We start from the raw sequence: 23,051 nt of genomic DNA, 5'->3' as shown, positions 1-23,051 counted from the left end.
ATGTAAATGTATATATATACATTACATATACTACTCTACACTACAGTATAATATATTTATTTTACACATGGTACTGTATATTTTAAGTAACATAAAATAAACTCAAAAAATATAGCTTTATTGTAAGTAATTTCGACTTTAAATTTATATACATATATGTGCATTTATTAAAGTTATTGCACATATTTATACTGCATTTATTATTTTATTGTCGGTGACGCTTAAGTGCTCAAACTGAAGAAGAAGCAAGTACAGTATCCTCCTGCCATTTTTTTTTTACAGGCCACAAAATCACAAATGTATACAACCGTAATCCTGATAAAATGGCCGCTTATTAGTCAAGCCAGCAAATGTTTAATAAAACACACAGTTAATCCACTTTTACTGTAAGACAAGAACACAAAAAAACCATGTTTCGAGCTGCATTTTAAATGCTTCAATGGACGGGACAGTGAAGTGTGAACGACTGATGAACGGTTAATGAGCTGAAGCATTGACCATGGTTTAATTTTAATAATTTAGTAGTCCGTGAGTATAAAATGTTTTCATAGTTCTGCAAAATGTCTGCTATATGCTCTTACATAATCTTTTTTTTTTTTGACAAATTGAATTTGAATCTCAGTATAGGTGTCTCCTGTACGGCACGACCACGGCAGCTACATAAGTTATCGTATTGTGGAAACTATAGTGGTTCCTAATATTTCATGGCCGGGACTCTGTCAGCCGCACTTGCTGAGAGAAAAATGTGCAGGCTTGTTTCGTGTCTCTTTGCAGCTGCCAAGGGAAAAGGAATCAGAGGAGAGCAGGGGGAGAGGCAAACCTAACTTCACACCATTGTTGACGTTCAGGATACGGACTAAAAAAAAGATGCTCATGTCATTTAAATGGCCACATAAGAACCAGAACCCAGGATTTTAGAATTGCTGCATCAATAAGCAAAGGCTCGAAAACTTGTAGTGTAATGAGATTTATTTTACTGTGTTGCACTGTGAGCAGGAAGCCACTTTATTATTATACATGTGGTCATCTTAGTTAAAATGGGAAATTGCTATCCCCTGGGAGAAGTTTGCCATGTTTGTCTCTCATCAAAATTGTTTATCTCTTTTGTTATTTTCTGTTTTCGTTCCCTTTCGACGTGCATCGTGGTGGAAAAAGTAGCGACAAAACCAATTCAATTGGTACAGATATCCACAACTTTATATATATATAAAGTTTTTTTTTTTTTTTTTTTTTTTTTTTTTTTTGTTTTGTTTTGTTTTTGTACGGCGACCTTGAGTGTCTTGAAAGGCGCCTTAAATATAATGCATTATTATTATTATTATTATTATTATATAAACTGCAATGTATTTACAAGTCTTCACAACCTCTGGCTCTAAAAGGAACAGAAACTATCACGCTTCGACTTTAAAGTGGAACACAATGAATCAATTTTTTTGGAAATTCAGTATCTACTGTATCCAACAACTTGGAATACCGTCACACTGCCATAAAAATACCCTGATTGACATACTAACATCAAATGTAAATAAGAAAATAAATAATATCATAAGGATATTTGTTATTTTGACTTAACTTCCTGAACCTAATTTTGTATTTGTAAATTCCCACTCACACAGCCTTCCCACCTCCAGAAGACACAGGCATGAATAATTGCAACATATGAACATGGTGTAGATTGGAAGCCGCGTGGTTAAAAGAGCTTGCTTCAATTATTCATGCCACACACACATTTTGATGGCCGGGGGAATAAGAATAAAGAAGACAGACAGACAGACAGACAGACAGACAGACAGACAGACAGACAGACAGACAGACAGATCTAATCCACGGCTTTTGTCAGGTAGTTACTTTAGACAAATCATACATCAGTGTTGCCAAGGTGCAGAAATGTCAGAATTTTTTGGAAATGTCATGTTTCAGACAGTCTGACATCCTGTTTTATCAGACGGAATAGTGAATGTGGCACCCAAATTAAACTTGTTTCTGGAGCTGCAGGTATAGAGCAAGACAGTATAAAAATCATCTTAAAGGTCCCATATTATACCCTTTTTCTCCAAGTTAACCTAGTTCCCTGGTGTCCTAATGAACATGTCTGTGACATGCTTTGGTCAAATTACCATAAGGATGAAGCACCACAGCAGTTCAATCACCCTGCCAAAACAGCCCTGTTCAGAACGCTCGGTTTAGTAGTATCTCTTTAGGTCCACTGGGAACTCGCAGCAGTTAGCATTGGAAAAGTGATAATTTGCAGGCTCTAGCAGGCACATTGCCGTCATATATAACATGTATCAGCTGGACAGATAAATCCATTGAGCCTGGAAGTTTGTGTAGCACTCTGTGCTGCACTGTGGAGCCAAGAATAGAACTTTTCACGGACTTCCAGTTTTAGGATGCCGTTGCCCTCGCCAGCACTCTCGCGTGTTTTACGGACAAAGTGGAGCGCCGCGAGACAACAATTCCAGGAATTTAGCGCCTTGTGACGTCCCAAGTAGCGAGAATGTAAACATTGCGTGTTATTATTCGCGATCATTTACAGAATCATCATTATGTTATGTTGAAAAAGACCTGAAACTCGTAATTAAGACCATTAACTCTGAAGTTAAACTTTGATTTATTTTATAAATCAAGCGGGAAGTAGAAGCTCATTTTCCCATTGACTTCCATTCAAATTCATTTATTTCCACCAACCAGTAGAGTCCCCCTGCTGGGTATTATTGCTACTTCCTGGTTAGAACAGAAGACTATATATGGTATGGTAGTGTCATGTGTGTTTTCATGTGTTAAATATGACTTTTGGGAGAATCCAAGCTATCGTGCTTTTGACCTTTTAACCCCCGCAAAAGATCCCAAGAGCAAAAAAACAAAGTGTTTGTGTTTTCTTTCTGTAGGTGTGTGTGTGTGTGTTTGAAGGTCAAATGGAGTCCTCTCCCTCATGTGTAGAAACACACCCTCCTCCATATGTCGTGGTGGTTTCACACTCCCATGGACACACTGTTGCAACACCTTCTCTCCCTCACGTTTCACCCTCTCCCATCATGTCACACCATCTTATCTGCGCCCCCCTGCTCCTCGTCCCGTCTCTCTATTTATTCGCTCTTCCATCATCGCGCCAACACCTCTTCGCCCCCTCGTGCTTCTCCCTCCGTCATCCCAACCTTTTTTCACCCAATTTTTTTCCACCCGCCCTCCTACTCTGTCTGTCTCACAACATCACACGCAATCTTGGACGGATTTCCAGAGTAAACAATACCAATTTAGTTCCATCAGAAAAATGGTCAGCGAGGCCATGTTTGCTGCCTGAGTCTGAGCACACACATGAACCCGTGTGTCCATGCGTGGACACGTGTGACTTTGAAATCATGTGCAAAAATGACATGAATGTAGTGATGTGTATACTTGGACAAGGACAGATGTCCAATTGAGCGGCGCAGGTGAGCCACAGCAGTGACAAGGACGTCAAAGTTGTTACCATCTCATTTGTTAAAGGAGGAATAAATCGAGAAAATCCTTGGTAAACGTTTATTCAATTTTCAATTTTCGATCCCAAAGAAGGAGCACCACAAAAGCTGCTGCAGAATTGTGAATCACTGCATATGGACTTTGTCAGCTCCAACTCATGACAAAAACTGGCTTGATTTTGGCCCTTGTGGTCAATCTGCATCAGCATCTGTATCAGCATGACCGGTTTCTCATTAGATTTGATTTGGACAATGATTTGTTTTGGATTTGGTTGCTGCTCTCACTTTAGACTGTGGTTGAAATGACCAGGATATCTTCATGGGCAGTGTATTATCTATTGAAGGCTCTGAGATCGACCATGTTTTAGTGAAATTAGTCTGAGGCGTTAAGTGATTTCTGGCACTTGTTAAAATATCTCCAGAGAAAAATGTGGCTATAATGTGGTTGCTCTCTTACCACAAGTTTGGTGGTCCGATTCCTGGTCCTGGAGGCTTGTCATAACGTAGACTTACGTTGTGTTCACACCAAACGCAAATTTCCGTGCGCAAAAAAAAAAAAAAACGTTTTTCCAACTCTCTCCTCTCTGGTGACAAAGATGGTGATTTGCGGTCTTCCTGCAGCGGCGTGAGTGAAATTACCGTAATGACAGCATATTGACTATGACTCACAACTTCTCCGATTTCAGAAACCGCTGGTGTTTTTCCGATAGCACAAACCGTCGCGTAGTTACGGTCATGCAAGGTGCGCTTGTGCAAATGTGTCATCTTCGATACGCTCGGTGTTAAAGGGTTAACTTAACTCATCTTCAGAGGCGCAGCTTGTGAACAGGCAGGGCAGGCAACTGCTTGGGGCCCCCGAGCTGATAGGGGGCCCCTGACACTCGGAGTCTGAGGGCTGTTTTTTTCATTTATTTACAGTATTTTATTGTTCTATATATTTATATTGTTTTATAATGTGGGTTCTTTACAGTGTGATGTATTTTTTTTTTACTAAGTTTATATAGTTTTTTAAAAGCTATTTACAGTATTGTATTGTTCTTTACATTTATAGTTTCACATACTTTTTAAATACAAGGTTTTTCCATATTATTTCGAAAAAAAAAATAAAAAAAATTTAACTCATACATTTTTCGTTGGGTCAGATTATTTATAACATAATGGTGATGAACACTGGTTGGAAGGGCCCCCTGGGAATTTTTGCTTAGGGCCCCTACAGACTCTAGAATCGCCTCTTCTCATCTTAGACTTCAGGGCCTAAAAACAGTATTCAACATTATCCTATTTGAAACTGTGAGACTATTTTCAAAAAAATCAAAACTTCACATATCTAAGACTAAATATGACTAAAACGGGCGAGGGGGCATTAATAAGAGCGACACCTTCAACATTGCATGTCATTTGAAACATTCCGAATGGGATGGAAAGACTAAAATGAAGTTCCCTGAATGTTAGTCATGGCTCTCTCCTGAAAACTCAGGCCCCCACAGGCCATAGTCCATCTGCCCAGTCTGCTGCTGAAATGAGGGACAAATGAAGAGTTTTCCATGGCCCAGTGCACCTCAGTGGTCTATCTATCTGCCTGCTTCCCTGCCGTGCACATATCCACACCTACACACACAGGGATGAAGTCAGAGAATCACCCCCCGAGATTTGATCTATCCTTGTTTTGGTGTGAACGGGCAGCCACACAGGTGCTGTCTTCATTTTTCACTCACCGCACAATGATCCGCAGCACCCACAGGACACGGAGCGTGCTCTAACAGCAGTGTATCCACTCAGATATATAGAGACAGACCCTTGATTCGCGTTATGGATTTTCAGGCATTTTGAACGTTATTTCTTTTTATTTTTTTTCCATCACAGTTTATGATCATGTGTCTCAACCCCTGAATATAATAAACTGTTTTTATCTCTATGCAGCAAAATGGCTCAATACCCTGGCTACCTTTTGTTTTTATGATGAATTATGCCTTTTAATTTTGAAAAAAAATAACATTTTTGAGACTCAAATGCTGGACTGAATCAAAAATAATCTTTTAATACAAATAAAACAAAACAAAAGAGGTGAAAACAGTGCAAAATACTCGATTGTAAAGATACAAAAATACCAGAGAACACAGCAGCACGAACAGGTAAACAAGTAGAACTAACGACGGTACACACACACACACAAGGAAAAACTAACAAGGTAAACAGAAAACTAGAAACAAAGAACAACACCAAAAAAAAAACCCCAAAGGAAAACAGAAAGAACAATACTACAATAAAAACTCAATAAGTAACCCAGGGGTGATGACACACTTGCCCTACTATATTCGTATTTATTTCACACATGGGCACAACATATGGCCCCTCCAGGCTGGATCTGGCCCATGATTTAGTTTTATCCAGCCTGCAAAGTCCTCACGGGGAAACAAAAAATAAATCTATAAAAAGGCTGAAAGATGGAAGAGAGAGATGAGTGTTGCTATTCAGATTGACTCCAACAGAGGGCAGAGTGTCTACATTTTGAATGGACACACATGACAGGAAAGAGAGTATTATAACAATATGAGATTAGTGCAGAAACATTTGATGTGCTTTCATGATTCAATGCGAGGCCCTTTGTTTACTTCATATATGTCAGCGAGGCCCGAGTCATATTTAAAATTTTGTATGGTGAAATCACTTTGATCTGCATTTCAAGTATGGAAAGCGCCATATAGATTAATATAATTCTTAAAATAAGACTCACAATAATGACCTGGGGGCAACTGAGCATCTCGTCTGGTCAGGAGCAGTCAGTAAAAAAAAAAAAAAATCAAATTTTATTGGGGTGAGAAAGCATCTGTGCAGTAGGGGGCAGAGAATATGAGCTTAAAATTATATTATGATTTTTACATTGTGATATAGCAATGACCATTTTTTGTCTCCTGATGATATTTCACAAAGTTTCAAAATAAAAGCATTTGTTTTTATATGGAATGATATATATATATATATATATATATATATATATAAAAACAACAACAACAAAAAAAAAACATACAGAAATAACCCGTTATGATATGATGTTAAGTATCGGGCCACATGGAATCAATTGGAGGGCCGTATGTGGCCCACAAGCCGCGAGTTTGAGACATTTGCTTTAAAGGCTCACATGACTAATTTTGTCTGCAATCTTTGTGTGGCAGTAAAAAAAAAGCCCGCCTTCCACCCAGAAGGTGAATATTATGGTCTGAGAACTCTCAATATGAGCTTGTGCGTTCATATAAGACTCTTTCTGCAGTATCAGTTTTTTTCGACTGACGAGGCGGATGATGAAATGAATGATGAAATGGGGGGAGGTTTTAATCAGAATCTCTTTATATTGCATTGCTGACACTTTGTGGGAACACTTGCACCTCATCATCCCGTCGGTATCCCACCCTCGCTGGATGACGGGCGAACCTCCCAGAGTGCCTTGCTGCGTGGCCTTTTCAATAATGTATTGGGGGAAGAGAAGGGAGATGAAATGAGCGCGGAAACGATTTCCTGGCACCGTGGGAGCCCCCTCTGTGACATTTACCTTGAGCAGAGGCCTCAGTGTGTGTGTGTGTGTGTGTGTGTGTGTGTGTGTGTGTGTGTGTGTGTGTGTGTGTGTGTGTGTGTGTGTGTGTGTGATGGCCCTGCGCCACACTAATGATACCCCCCTCTGGCACACACTCTCCAGACACAGAACTCTCCTGCGAGGGATGCCACACGTGTCCTTTTAGAATCAAACTGAAGGGAAAAAGGAAGAATAATGGTGGGAGATAACGGCAAGAAGGAGTGTAAAGAGTTTGAGAGTGAAATATAAGAGCAATAGCCCCACCTACGTGTGAAGCAGGGGGATATTAGAAGGGCAGGAAATAAAGGAGAGGGAAGTGGAAAGGTTAAAGGAGATAAAAATAGAGACGAGAAAAGATTGAGAAAATATGCTATTATAAAACTATTGTGCAAATGTTACAACTTACCGAAAAGGGATTCTACAAGAAAATGACTTTGGTAAAAGTTGAAGTAAGAGTCTTAAAGTATATGACATTTACTGTACTTAAGTATCAAAACACATTTTCTGATATAAAACGACTTAAAGTTAAAGTATTAAAAATGTGAGGAGTAAGGATCGAGCCATGGTCAGTGGTAGGGCGAGTTCTCTTTCAACTGGAAGGTTGTAGGTTCAATTCCTGGCTCTGCTATATGTGTCCTTGAGCAAGACACTGAGGCCCCTCCCCTAACCCTAAATGTTGCGCATTCCCTTATCGGGCATCCTCAAAATGTAGTGAGCTCTGATGCAGCCTTAAAACAAAGTAAAAGGTGAAATTACCCATTATGCTTTGCGAATTCAGCTAGCCGACTGCAAAGATGGCGGCCACATAAGGCCACACAAGTATATTTTTTCGCAAATAAGCATGTTACAATGTAGAAATGTGTCGGAATATGTTGGTTTGATATACATCCAAAGGACAGTTGGGCTTTGAACACTAATGTCAGAAAATAACTGACGATTTATGAAAGCAGCTAGCTAACTACCTAGCTAGCTCGCTCCACCGGTAGAATTGTCAACATGTAGCGTAGGTTAGCATGTTCGTTACTTTCACTATGCTAATGTGCATATAGTGCTGTCCCAATTCCATAGGGAAGCCACTTTCCTCAACGAGGGGAACTTACGGCTGAGGGCACTCCAAACCAAGTGGACATTTTTAGGGGGAGAAATGGGACGAGGCCTTAGCCCCATGTTGCAGTGTGAATGGGTGAGAACTGTAGTGTAATGCAGCTCATCGTATATAGATACAGACCACTACCAACTCTTCTTCGTCTGATTTTATTGAGTAGTCACGAGTAACAAAGATAGTTAGAGGAAATGTAGTGGAGTAAAAAGTAAAAGTTGCTCGAAATACAAATAACAAAGTACAGATACGTGAATTTTGTATTTGTACTTTGTTACTGTACAACACTGGTTGCCGGAGCCTCTCTGTGTGAGTTATTTGTACGTTTATTCAGGCTTCCCCCAGTCCATAAAGACCCAACTCATAATATATATCATGACAAGAGGACATTTTCTGCCCAACATAATGTTCCTGACAATTTTTACTCTAATTTCCTGTCGCACTTTATATTATTTTAAATAAGTAAACCAGCCAATTTCTTGTCTCTCTAGCTGCTGAGTCGTGGGATACTATTATGACAGAACGCGGTCCATGAATGCCCTGGGAAAATGAGCAAGATCCCTCATGTTGTTGCTCTTTAAAATGTCAAGATTATATTTGTCATTTGTGAGAGCAGAAAGTTGCTCTGTGAGAAAATGACCGGGTCCAGTTGCCACAGTACATTCTGACAAAAAGTCAAAATATCCATATCAATGCTATATGGAATTTTTTGTTTTTTATGATGGAGTTGGATCGCTGTGGGTCACTGGACTCTTTGCGGTTGTCATTTCTTGTGTGAAACTTATGACTCCCTGCTCCCTCAGCTCGTTTCACAGTTTGAGCCTGATCAATCCTGACGCTGTCGTCTTGAGATATGCCAGAAAAACCTGGTCTCTTCGGGACACCGAGGTCCTCGACTGACCTCGTGTTTTTTTGGGCACATGCGGTTGCTGAACACAGTTTCTGACCAACTGAAGCCACCTCGCATCATAACGCTGCCCTCGCAGCCTTGTAAGGTCAGGCAGAGTCCTCATCTCTCTCGGCACACATTACTTTTTTTTGTCCGTCGCCATTTTGTTCTCTCTCTCTCTACGGAATAAGCTCCTGTGACATTTAAGGCATTATTTGTCCTGAATCGTACTTGCGAACAAAAACAACTGGTTGGAGACGCCACCTTTTGTCCGCCACTGAGTGATCATCCTGTTTAATCCATCACCTCCACCTGTTACCATTTCATACTTCATTAACTGTTCCCCCCCCCACCCCCTGTCCAGCAGTGGGCGGCCTTCTCCGTCACCACGGGGAGTCCCTTACCCCCCCAACCTGGACACATGGCATCGATCATTACCTCCATACTTCTGCTCTGGGCCTGCAGAATGTCACGCAGCTATAGAGAGTGAGGCTCTGAAGAAAGTGAATGACATTAAGAGGACACAGAGCACGTTTGAGCAGCCTTGTTGCTTTCAAACATATCTCACGGTTATCATAAGTGAAGCACTGAAGTGTGCGAAAAATTTATTTTGTACACTTAAACAAAAGAGAAAACAACAAACACTTCTTCACCCTTCTGTGATCTGTGCCGCAGATGCACCCATTGTAATTTGGCGTGGGAATAATACACGACTCCTTATATGGATATCCTGGGGGTGTGTGTTTATTGGTCACATATTCAGGCTTGAAAAAATGTGTTTTTTGATGTTATGATTAATTTTATATCACATTTTTCCTAGTAAAATAAAATGGCAATAATTGTGCGGACGTCACAAAATAGAGCTTTTTGTTCATAAAAACAAGCCACGTGAAATGATCTGCTGGTTCAGACGGCTCCGTCATTACATACTTGGTGTGATCGATAGATTTGTTGTTGACATGTTGTTTTTAATGCAAACGTTTTGACCTGAAAGTGTGAACTTTTGTATAATATTAATGTTTAATTTATTGTAACTTTGAATTTTAGATTATTATTCTAAATATTAGATTATTATTATTATTAAAGTTGCACTGTCATTGTATATTTATTTACATATAATGGACACTATTTTATAGTGTATAAAATATTTAAAATGTGAAAATAACAACAATATATGTATTTATTAAAAGTATTTTATATGTTCATTCATCAACACTGTAGGTGGCGGTAATGAGGCTTAAGTGCTTCGCGCCACCCGCCATTCAAACAGTAGAACAAGGAAGTACGCTGCTGTTACAATTGAAGAATCGTGCTCGTGTACTCCCGTACTTGGCAAGTATGTACTTTCCAAGTAAGCAAGTACATACTGGCATACTTGGGTATTGAGAAAGGGCCACAGCCCATAGCTAAGCCGAACGATTTGTGGCTCCAATTTTCCTTCATGTACTTTTTTGCCAGTATGTGCCTGAGTATTTGAAATGGGTCTTACATTTTATTCATTATGGTCTTAAAAAAGTCTTAAATTTGACTTGTTGAAACCTGCAGAGACTCTGTGAATGCTAAACGTAATTAGCGATTAGCTCGCGCTAGCATGCTAACTGTTGTTTTACACATGTTAAGCTATTGTAGCCTCTCGTTACCTGTTGTGCTAATTGTGTGTTGTGCTACTGTGAGTTTTCTACGTGAACTCGGAATGAGCTCATGGAAGCGCATAGACTGTCGATATAACTGGTTGAGGAACATGTATGTGTGTTCGCCAGAGTACAGGACGAGAACACACTTCTTGGACCTTGTTTGCCCTTGGAGCGGTGAGCCGCAGGTATCGCCTGTGGGTGAGAAGCTACGTGGGTCAAGGCTGCGGTCACGGGTTTTCCGTTTCCCCTCATCATCTTCATCCATCCATCCATAACCGCTCTACTTCCCTTTCATCACCTACACACACATCACACGCTAACTGAGGACGGACAGTGTGAGTAACCCAATTTTTTATTTTGCTTGTAAGAGTGAAGTGGTCACTGAGTTTTTGACCTCACCGTACCCGAGCATTGAATCGGGCCCGCATCGTTGTATTTCAAAGACTGTTTAGACTTTAAGTATGGTGTGAACATGGGCATTGAAATGTTTTTGTTAATTTCAAGATACTGTGAAATGTTTCTGAGATCTGTGAATATAATGGGAAGAGTTGACATGTGCTTAAGCTTGGTTGGTGTCTAATACACTTATTACTTATTACTAGTTATTTTTTAGTACTGTGTGAGTGATCATTTGAAGTTATTGTACATATTGATTGGGTTTAAAATAAGTATTTTGCTACAGTTATCTGAAGTTAATTCGGCGCCACAAAACTAAAAGAACCCAGAACCTGCCTAGAGCGATTAGAACAATCACATGGGTAGAGCGTTACACTTGAATTGATAAAGTTTCTCTTTTAAACTTGAAGATCAAGGGTTCAATGGTGCAATCAGTGGTTTTCAAAACGAAGCTCATTCTTGAAAAGACCACAAACGCTCATAGTCCAATGCTGCCCCCTTGTGGATTTAACCAAGCATTGCAAGCAACTCATGTGGCCTCCCTGTTGCACACAGAAGCAATAAAAAAAACCAATGTGATTTCCCAATTTCACTGAGCCTGTTGTCTGGCTGCTGCAGCCTGCCGCATCAGCAGCTCTCGGGCCAGATCTGGCCGGCCGCTCTTTGCCAGGCACTGGGCCAAATGCGAGGCCTTGGGTTGGTGAGGGTTAGCTGGTTGTCCTCTCCTCCACATGGTCAGAATGTGGAAGGCCTGTGTGGACACGCTGTCACCAGCCCGCAGCTTCACCAGCTGTGCAGTGCTGCGACGGAGACGCAGGGACGACACCAGCACGACTATGTCCTCCTCTAAAAGTTCCCCGGCCAGCCAGAGAAGAAGGGAGTCTGAGAGGGTGTCTGCTGGGTGAGAAAGAGGTTAATAATCAATGTTCTTAATTGCTTGTTGTTAGTTTAAGATGCTATGAATTGTGGGAATTATTACCACCTGACACGCCTGTCTCCTCACACAATTTCACCCTTGCCGCGATGGGCCGATTTATGCTCCTCGCTCTCTGAAAACGCATCAAACTGAATCGTGAAAAGAGTGTGCTTTTATTGTGAAAGTCAAAGCCCAATTTCACACTTTCTCACCTTAGGTAAAGTCAGAGGCAGCGTGCAAACGGGATCCCCCAGGTGCTTTACGTCCTTCGGGACGGCCTTGTTGCCTCGCCACTCCAACTCGCCTCTGGTCACTTTATAGAAAAGAGCCGCACCTTTGTAGTGAGGGGAGCTGTAGTTCGCAAACGGGTCCACCTCAGTGAGACGCACCTGGAGGTGATTCGTGCGCTGAGTGTGGAAGGTGACTCGCTCGAGTGGGACGTCGTTTTGGTTATCTAGACTCCCTATTGAAAAAAACAGATGATAGTCAGAAACCAACCGAAACCAAAATTGACAAAGCTGGTGTGTCGTGGAAAATAAACATTGCTATTGTTCGAGGAGGATGTTGCAAGAAAAATACCAGCATGATGACAACATATAATTGCTTTTACTATATAATTTGTTTGGCAGGGAAGCAACGTTGTGAGAATTTTTTGGTTTTTGTAGCCTTAGAATACACCTCTCATATGTTTGTCAGTTAAAGTATGTTGCTATGCTTCAACAAATAAAGACACCCTTTCTGGAACGTAAAGGCCATCGTAGTTCCCTGGCGGGGAAAGGGAAGAGAATGGGGGTAGTCCTTTTGTTTATTGCCATCTGCAGTCATTATTTTAAGCCACAACCTTAATGCTATTGATCATGTGGAAATCAAGAGGAAGACAGGAAAATGCCAGGGAGTCATTAAGGTCATTAGGTCATCAGCAACTACATGAGCAGTAACATATGAATGTTTGCGTCATGGCTTCATTTCCATACTTGTGGAGATGATGTTGCCACTGAACTGCAGTAGAAGCTGGTCTCCTTCGCACATGGAGATATCCGACGAGGTCTCCAGGAGGCTGCCGTTGCCTCGCGCTCTCAGTTTGTTCAGCTCCCAGCTGAGGTCTCTGCTGGGCAGCGCGGCCACCAGGACGGCATGAGGATCGTTGGAGGATTGCTGGAGGACGACGGTGACCCCGTGGCAGCCGACCGACTCCTCCAGCTCCTCCGCCAGTGAGATGAGATGACAAGGCTGCAGAGGTGAGAGGAGGCGAACCACCAGAAGTCTGAGGAGAGAGGAGAGGAACACAGATGGAGACGAGGTCAGCGGTGTGATGAATGTGAAGAAGAGATGAGTCTGATATTGTGGGTCAGAACACAGACTTAATACACTTAAGCAGAATAAATAATTCATGCTATCCCCAGTACATTTAATATTCACTGCAGAGACTTGGAATTAGATTAAAAAATACATATTATACTGAAAGTTATTAAGGCTAAGGAGGGGAAATAATGAGGTTTCTTTCTTATGAAAGAATGAGTTCACGATCTAAAACTAATATTTCCTTTTTAAACAAATGTACTGTAAAATATTTGATGTTAGTTAGTGGATTCTACTTACAGGTGAAGTAAGTAGTTTATAGTGCCATCTAGAGGAGAGGCTGAAATTTACAACAAAGAAGTGCTCCTCTGCTCACCCCCTCCCTTCCCTGAGCGCTACGGTATCCGCAGCCGGTCAAATGTCGTCCTCATTGTCTTTCTCCGTGTCAGCAGATGAGGTTTGTGAGGCGAGGGAGAGGGCGAGCTACCGCGGCCGTAGCAGACGAAGCGGAGAGAGAGGAGGCGGGACTTCCGCTACAAGTAAAGAGACGCTTGATTTGTTCTCTCGCGTTTGTCCTTACAGGCTCTGGTAGAAACATGGCGTCTCGCTGCTAACAGTGGCTATGCAACCGCGGCCCGCGACCATGTTATTTTACATGACTTTTTGAAACACTACGAAAATGAAACAAAAACTATTATACAGTGACTAGACAATGCAGGAGCACATATGTATAAAAAAGTGGATTTTGGGTTATATAAACCCATAAATACTACACAGTGTCCCTTTAAATTACAGTTGACTATCTTTTTATTTACAATAAATTAATGTTTGTCTTAACTGTATTTTGAGTATTTTCATGTACTGTGTGTTCATGTAACTTCCCAGTTAAGCCATAATTTTACTACCAATACTGCAATTCACATTAGTGCTGTTGTATTACTGTGAGTAATACAGTAGTAACATTAACATCAGTTATATAAATCACTCTTTAAAAACATCACTTAATATGAGTCTCCTGTGGTAGCAAACCTATAGAACTTTCAAAATAAAATACTAAACCTGGAAATAATCCTGGAAATGTTTTACAGTGTAGCTGCCTATTATTTCCCTAGAAAATTTTAACCATAAATGTACAATTATTTTCTGTCACAGAAAAGCTACAGGCTGGAATTCAAAGTATTTACCCTCACCCTGATCCATACAGCCCTTTTTTTTAAACCCCTTATGTAGAGGTAATCCCACTCAAAGTCAGTTTGTGGCATTATGAATTTCATTTCTTGTCATTCCGTCTGTCCCCTACACTGAAACACGCTCAAACAAAAGGGTTGTATCACCGTTAGAAAAACCAAAGACGATCTCACGTGGAAGAGGTGAGTTCAAGTTTTTTTTTTTTTTTAATTTCAAGACAAGATTTTGTGTATGTGACTCCAGATCAATCAAGTTACTTTATTATTATAATGCAATAATAATGAGTATGATTCTGAAGATTTTTTTTCCAGAAACCAGAACTAAAGATTTTAAATCAAACGAACAACAAACAGCTAATTTAGAAGGATTAAGATCAAATGCAAAGATAACATAGTGTAGTTTTTCTATTTTTTCATGTTTAAGGTCCAGTGTGAAGAAAGTGATGACATGACCCATAGGTATGTTTGAGTAAGTCTAAGTTACTGTAAAAACGTATTTGTAGCTTTGGAAAAAGCCTATTACATGAGCTGTCCATGTTGCTATGGCGGCCTGAATAGACAATCAAGAGCAGACATTTTAAAGCTGAACCTATACAAACAAAAATGCATTATATCTGGTCTGAAAAGGCCACTGTTCCCTGACGAGTCCCGCATTCATTACAGTCTGCTTAGATGTCACTAATTCTTCCACACTGGAACTTTAAAAAATAGCCTTTGACACGTTTACCCATGCATTTAAAGTGTTTGTCTTACTTTAACAGCATCAAAGCTTGAGTTGTTTGTGTTTTGGGCCGCACGTCAACTCATCAAAACCCCCTAGATGTTGACATTTCTTCCGGAGCTGATCGTCCACAAGTAAGGATACATGAGAGTCAGAGCTTGCAAAGAATTGTTCTCAAACATGATATCCCTTCCGTTTCCCTAATCTTTTTTTGTATTAGCAGGGGCAATGTCTTCTTCCTCCTCTACGTGGTTGGAGGACTCCTCATGACAGTCACTGCTGGCAGTCAGTGTGTGGATGTGGCCGTGCAGATGGCCCAGAACCCTGTTGAGCTCCTGCACCTGTCAAACATCCTCTTCAGACTCCTGGGCCTCAGACGCCAAATAGGTTTTGTGAGAAACACACATTTTTATCTCTGTTAACAAAATGTGATTTCTCAGTTGCCAAAAACACGACACGTTGTTTGACTTTTTTGTATCCTGCAGACCAACATCCAGGCAAAACGACAATTGAAGAAAAGGCTTTACTTCAATGACAGGTATTGACACAGCTCTGATCTTGGTTTCTTCGCTGAACAAAACTGCATTCACTGCTCTACGCGTGTGTGTTTCAGTTTTAAAAGCCTCCTTGATGTTGGTTTAATGAGATTAATACCTGGTTCCCCTGAGAAACAAATGAACCTGGAGCCAACTTGTGCAAACTGCGTCTTCCCCAGAAGGTATATACGGTAAATGAAAAGTATTTTTGGTTTCACTTCACTGGAATTAAAACCTTTTTTTGTTTGTTTCTGTGGTCAGATGCAGGATTTATTATATCCTCATTTGTGGCGTGAGAGGACGACCCCTTCTGACGCTGTGCCTGGGAAACAGCGGCAGCAAACTGAGAAGCTACGATCCTTCAAATCAGCTGCAGTGGCTTGTCAGCTTTAACAGGAGGGTTCAGGAACGAGGGGACGCAGTAAGAAAGCCTGGCATTGCAACGCGTGTATCTTCAGTGCGTAGAATGACGTCGTTTTGAAATTTAATTGTCTGTTTTTCAGATAGTCCTTCTTGTAGGTCCGTCTTCTGAACTTCTTGTTGGTGGACATACTGGTCAAATCAGCACTAAACTTAAGACAAAAGATGCTTTGAACGAGCATTGTCCTTCTCATCTGACCGTAGGGTTGTCTGTGCTGTCAGTGCTTCTGCTTTGGATGTTTCTATCTCCTATTGCCCTTTGTGCAATTCTCTTGTTAAGTTGGAAGGTGCGTGGATCAGCTCTGTGACACATATGCTCAAACTATCCCCTCAAACATTCTCTAATGATCTACAGAAAATGATTATGTCCAATAAATGCATACACTATTGACATCAGATGCAGTGTTTATTTTTTTGCATAGGAGGAGGAAACACGACGTTGCAAACCTGTCGAAATTCTCTGTCAGCTCGAAGGACACCAGTCCGCTCTGCTGGTTTCTGACCGTGACCTTCTCCAGGACGCTCCACTGTTTGTGCCGTGAACCCAGGGCGATCAGCAGCTCACTGGACATTTCCTTCACGGACCTCATAGAGGCACCCAGTATGCTGACAGAGACAGTAAAGGAAATATAAAATACACAGGCATAGTAGTGGTTGTTTTCAATAATTAGCTGTAGGCAACTGGGCTGGCTTGAGATAAGTTGGAGATGTTCCATCCAAGAGTTCTAACTGTTCATGACCTGGATGACTTAGAACCTTCACAGATATGGATTGGAGGTGGTTAGTACTGTTGTCTAACAGAAGGTCATGTTTGTGTGGAGTTTGTATGTTATAGCATCCAAAGACATTAATGACTCTTGTGTTGTCTGTCTTTGTCCTCACTCAGTGTCACCTGAGATTAGCAGCTGACCCCCAAATGCTAGCCAATGGCCAATCTTTCGGTAAACCGGCAAAACTGTTTTCAGCTGTGTTAACATAATTGCACAAGGGTTTTCATCCAATCATCCAATAGCCTTCTAACGTGATTAGCAAACACAATGTACCATTAGAACACTGGAAATGGGTCTCTATACACTTATGTACATATTCCATTAATAACCAGACGTTTGCAGCTAGAATAGTCGTTTACCACATTGTAGTGCAGTCGCCCCCTTGTGGCTAACTGCTACATCAATTTTCATGTATGGTTTTCAATTTTTTTTTAGGTGCTGTTGGCCACCATAAAAAGATAATTTGAATGAATCCAAAGGCAAACTGGCTTTTAATTACCTTACTCTTGGGGAAGCAGGTTGATCCCAGGTTGATGTAGCCACAGGACCGGTGTGATGTTGCGCCATGCGTTTCCCTTGCCCCCTCATGCCCCTCTTCTTCTCAGGGTTTGGGGGGCAGGGTAGGGTCACAGTGAGGGGTCTCCTCATGGGCCGCGAGGTCGGGTGGGTGAGGTCGAGCAGGGGGCTCGTCGACACCACCGAGCAAAAGACGTCACGTCTCGACTTGATGGAAGCCAGGAGGATGGCTTCTACAGGCTGGATCTGAAGCAGATGAGGAAACAGCTGTTCTGAATGTATTCAGGCAGCAGTTAAGACGGAGCTTCTTTTTTTAAAAACTAACACTTGCGCGTTGCCAACAGCATGCTGTGTTGTCGCTGAGAGCCACGCAGAGTATGAGATGTTGGTTTTTTGACATAAGATCAAGCAACAAACTGCTGTCGTGAAGTTAGCGCACAGATGATTGCAGTCATAAGTCTATTTAAATCACGAACACAGCTGTTCCGTTTCCTACCTCGCAGCAAAAAATCTGTTAAAAATGAGTCTCTTTCTTTTTATGTCACTTTTCCCTGAGTTTTAAACACTTCTTCATCCCAAACAGACCATAACATAACGTGCGATAAAGTACAATACAGATTGATGATGTACCATGGTTTGCGCCATTACTGGAGCAGTGAAAGCTCCTGGGAGGTAGTTGAGGCAAACGCGGGGATCCATGGAGAGCTTTAAGGACAAACCTCTTCTGGGAATTGTGTAGTTTTCTTTTTTTAGACAGGAGACTACTGCAAAGAGACCCAGGGAGTAGACTCTCACCTCTGCAAATGAGCCCTGCGGAGATATAGATGAAAGGATCTTTAACAGCCGAAGTGCATGCATCTCATATTAACGTTCAAATAATATAATTTTTGACACAAAATGTGTCCATCTCATTGGAGACCAAGGTAAAGTTTTTATTATTGTGCAATTGCTTCCACTGATAAGTAAGAAGCCTTTTGAGACACTGGGTGTTATATGAGTACATTAATTAGCTCATTAATTCTAAAAATCACAACAGGCGCACCACAAGGCTCTAAAGTAGAGCCTGGTGATTTTACATTACAGTATATGCAGATGATACAATGTAATTCACCACTGATTAACTCAGGGGCCACATGGTTAGTGTAGTGGTTAGCACTCTTGCTTTTTCAAAAAGATGACCCAGGTCTATGACCCAGTCGGAAACAAGGGCCTTTCTGTGTTAGCATGAGAGTTAGCATGATCTCCCCGTGTGTGTGTGGGCTTTTTCTAGGTTCTCCAGTTTCCTGCCGCACTGATTTGAGGATTAGACAAATCAGACCGTAGGTGTGAGAGTGGATGTGGCCCTGTGATGGAACGGCGACTTGTCCAGGGTGTACCCTGCCTTTCGCCCGATGTCAACTGGGATAAAAATATATTTTTTTTTTCTATTCGGGTCTGTATTGCAAAACAGAAACCGTTTAGAAATTCTTAATATGATAGTAACATAGACCTTACCCTCTGTCCTCCATAAATTCCCTCTGTTGCTACAGGAGTGACGTAGCTCACCCTCCTCTCCCCATCGATTATCTTGACAGCAACATTCCTGTAGTTGCCGCGGTAACGTGCACAAAACGGCACGACCACTGTCACGGGGAAGGGGAATTTGGCTCTGCCTCCTTGAACTGTGACCCTGATCACTCTGCTGACCAGCTCCTCCGAGCTCGTCACCATGAGACAGCTGCAGGCGTCGGCCATTTCACACCTCAGGTCTCCCGCCGCACCCTCTGGTGCTCTGATAAAGCATGCGTCCGGCACATGTGAGTCGCCGTCCTCCATTTTACCAGTGAGCCTGCATATTATTACCAAAAAAGAAACAAATATGCAAAAGTCACTTTTACAGTTCAGGCAGAAAATTATTTTCTTGATGCCACGTTAAAAAATGAAGCATCTTAGCCTCTGTCAGAATTGACCTCTCCCCTCTGTGTGCACTGACTTGACAGTGAAATGCATGAAATAGCCGACAGCAGGGAGGCCAGGTGGTCAGAATGCACACATCTTGTGATAAATCCCTGCAGAGAGTTCGACTATGAATGAGTGAACAGGGGAAATGAGGGGAAGGAATCGAATCATGTCCAGACTCGTAAGCCAGATCAAATGAATTTGCTAGATGAATTATTGATGTGTTTTACTGTCTTAAAAATCTATTACCTTAGATAGTATTTTACCCCCTTACGTTATCTTTATCCTCAGTGGATACGTTTCCCCATTGTCTTGACTAATTTGTCCAAGTGGTCAACTTTCATTTAGATGAACCGGAAGAACTTGTGTTGTTTGTCCATTTTATGAACTTACCCAACTGTGATCCATTCACTCTTCTTCTCCTCCTTGACCTTGACTTTTCTCGCCTCTTCATCCTTTTCTGTCTCCAGCAGTAAATTCCTGTGACTCACTGGAGAGACACAATCCTCATTATCACTCACTTGACCTTTGACCTCTCTTTCTTCCCCAGTCTCATCCACGTCGTTGCAGCCTGAGGTCCTGACTGTGAAGTCTGTTTTTTGTTCTGTGTCTGGTGACGTTCCGGAACCACGTTCATCCTCAACTTCCCGTCGATGTTCCGAGGACTCGATTTCATGTGGATCACTCAGGTGACTGTTGCCATCTTTAGGTTCTGCCGGAGTTCCCAGATCGCTGGTTTCCTGACATGCTGAGGTTTTTTCTACAGATTCTTCCATCCAGTTTACATCCAGTTTGGTTATGACTGTGCTCAGTTTTTGCATAATCTTCTCCACGTCCTCCATCACACTCTGGAAATGATCACTGAAGGAGTCTGGACGAGATAAATCAGATGTTTGTTCGTTATACTGCAACTCCCGCAAATACCATATGCTGCACAGATGTTCATATTGTCAATTGTATTTGTTCTACTCTTATCTTTATACATTTAAGCTTTAATTCCATATTTTTAGTGTCTCTTGTAAAGCAGCTTATTTTCTTTTATTGATTTAATCTACTTTAATCTTTATTCATGCTGAGTCTTTTTCATCATTACACATACTTTTTTTTACTGTGTTTGTTCTGCACCAAAAGAGGGAATTCCTTGTAAGTTAATACCTAGTTATCACTAAAAACAGTATTAGAGTATTAGAGTATGATTTTGATACAGAACCAGAGAACTATGCTGTTTATTAACGCGATATATGTACACATATATATATATATATCCTGTATGTATATATTTGAGGTTATTTAACAAATAACATCCCTTTACTGTCAACCAATTCATCAACTTCATATTCTCCCTTTTCAGACAGGGAAAAATAAAATCAATCTCCATTACCTGTTGTCGATGGAAGCCACTGATCACTGTCCCCTGCTGGAGACTTATTGAACATGCAGCCACACTCTCTGAGGCCATCTCTCCATGCTGTCACTGTCTCTGCATGGAAAATCCTCATCTCCTCCAGCACCAGCAAAACTTTCTGCTTGCAGTGCTCTTCATCAGCACTCATCCCTTCCCTTCCTTTGTCGTTTTTCTCATGTCCCATTGGACCGAGCATTTTTCCTCCACTCCTTGTCGGCGCTTCCTCTCCTGAATCCTCTCCTAAGTATCTCTTCCTACCTGCCTTAACCTCAGGATGGACATCTTCAGCAGTTCCAGTCAACTTGCTGAGGAGACTGTCCTCCCTGTTTGTGCCATGAGAAGACTCATCATCCATTTCTTCATTGAAATACAGATTTCCATCCATCAAAAGCTGAAAGATACAACATAGAGGAGTCAGGAGAGTCTAATCTGGCCTGTTTTCTCCCCCTTTTTTTGGTTTGTGTTGCTTCTAGAAAAGCAAAAGCTCTTTTCACAAAATATTAACTGAACTACATAAACAGTATTCACTAAAATAAGTTGTTTTTATCCTCATGTGCCTCGATTTAGATTCAAAGCTCGAGGCTTCCCCCCGTGTTTGCAATGCTGTGTCCTTGGCATTGACTGTTGCAGTGTACAGCTATCCTACTTTACAGCAGCCAATGCTGTATTTATATGGCTGCCAGCAGTAAAACATGTTGCCAAGGCGACCCCTGGAGGCGTGGCAGGGAGACACAAAGGGAGGGCCAGAGACTCGCCGGACGAAAGTGAGTGTTGTTCTCCTTACGTTCCATCCCTCTCCTCCATTCCCCTGTCGCTGGTTTTGCTGCGTTTATGTAGAGAAGGAAAAAAATCCGTAATCATTCAGAAACAGCGACTGGGTGATGATTTTTGCATCATATTCTTTAAAAAAAACACCAGGCATGTTCTGTCACTTTTGTTTGGAGAGTGATGTCGAATTAAACTGTGAGCTTCACAGCAGATTGGCGGCAGACACAGTTTACAAGAACATAGCTGCCGTGTGTAGTTTACGGGACTTCAATGGAATTCCTTGTTTTACAGTCCTGCGACAGACAGTAAACGATGTTTTGTGCAAGCGTGCGACATTTTATTGCGTACGTACAAGTGCACAAAAAGAATCGCACTCAAAGCCGCAGCGCGTAACTTTTTAAATACAAACAAACATCTTTCAAGCAAACCGTTCTACGTCTCATGTCATCATGCACACAGGAAGTCATTGAAAACCAAACTTGACCCCTCCTGCCCCTGCGCTGCTGCTGCATACACACAAACACTCCCTCAGTCAGGTGTGATCGTATCTATTTGGAAGGGCACGACATACAAATAGTGTTACATCGAGTCTGCTCACAAACACCAAACAGAGGCAGTAGAGGCAATAATAACATCAACAGTAAAGAGAAGTCACAAAAGCTTGCACAGTGCAGCTTTAAGGAAAAGCAGGGACATATACATTGAATGTAGCTTCCTCCCACAGGCCACAGACATGCAGACTGGGGTTAAGTTCATTAATGTGAGCACAAATTGTTGTATATTTCCTGAATGTTGGCCCCCGCGATTGACGAAACGACCTCTCCAGAGTCGGATGCATGAATGGATTAGAGCCATTGCTGCCTAGGACCCACTGTGGTGCTGTGGTAATCTGCTGCCACCATGTGGCTCAATCTGCAAACTGTACCCCCAGTTGCCTCCTATATTATGATTCACTTGTGAGCAGGATAAAAGTTTTAAAAGACACTGGAACATTCCATTTCATGATACATTTAGGAAAATCTTTTTTTCTTTGTTTAGATGTTCATGTCAACACATTTTAATTTGTTATTCAAACCCTCACCCATCTAAAATGCACTTGTTTGTACACACTTAAATGGTGAATAAAAGGCCCCGTATTCCACAATCTTACTTTCAGATGATTTTACGCCACTTTCATTTGCAGCAGCAGATAGATTTGGTTGGTTGTCAAACCCATTTCTTAGAGCAAGCAGTTCATCAGAAGACTATCTTCTGTCTTATTGCAAATGCATGAAACGACCATTATTATTATTAAGCCATTATTTTCAGACTGAGGATTGCAGTGGTGGTTCGCCAGTAGGGGGCACTAGGACCGCACCCAGCCTGCTCCACATGGAGAAGAACCACAATGACATTTTAAAGATATATGCTTTTTAAATGAGCACTTATACACTGTCTAAATTCGCTGAAATGTGACATATTTCCTGTCTGAGGCGCTGACATTTTTCACGTTTATGTTTCAAGTCGCAGAAAACTCAAGTCAAGGTGCCGT

At 41.5% G+C, this 23,051-nt stretch overlaps 1 protein-coding gene across 1 annotated transcript; it reads right to left on the bottom strand.

The window, feature by feature from the left end:
• Positions 1-11,633: 11,633 nt before the first annotated feature.
• On the bottom strand, positions 11,634-21,107 carry dthd1 (death domain containing 1; the record flags this gene model as incomplete). Its single annotated transcript, XM_083905718.1, has 10 exons — positions 11,634-11,941; positions 12,027-12,093; positions 12,173-12,423; positions 12,935-13,224; positions 16,571-16,729; positions 17,393-17,655; positions 18,040-18,219; positions 18,904-19,237; positions 19,741-20,218; positions 20,729-21,107. 10 exons carry the CDS (start codon positions 21,105-21,107, stop codon positions 11,634-11,636), a joined length of 2,709 nt encoding a protein of 902 aa, XP_083761844.1.
• Positions 21,108-23,051: the final 1,944 nt, after the last annotated feature.

The sequence above is a fragment of the Microchirus variegatus genome, assembly GCF_963457635.1.
Source record: "Microchirus variegatus genome assembly, chromosome: 2".
Classification (NCBI taxonomy): Eukaryota; Metazoa; Chordata; class Actinopteri; order Pleuronectiformes; family Soleidae; genus Microchirus; species Microchirus variegatus.
The sequence above is the reverse complement of the archived record's forward strand: the minus strand, read 5'-3'. Positions and strand labels throughout refer to the sequence as shown.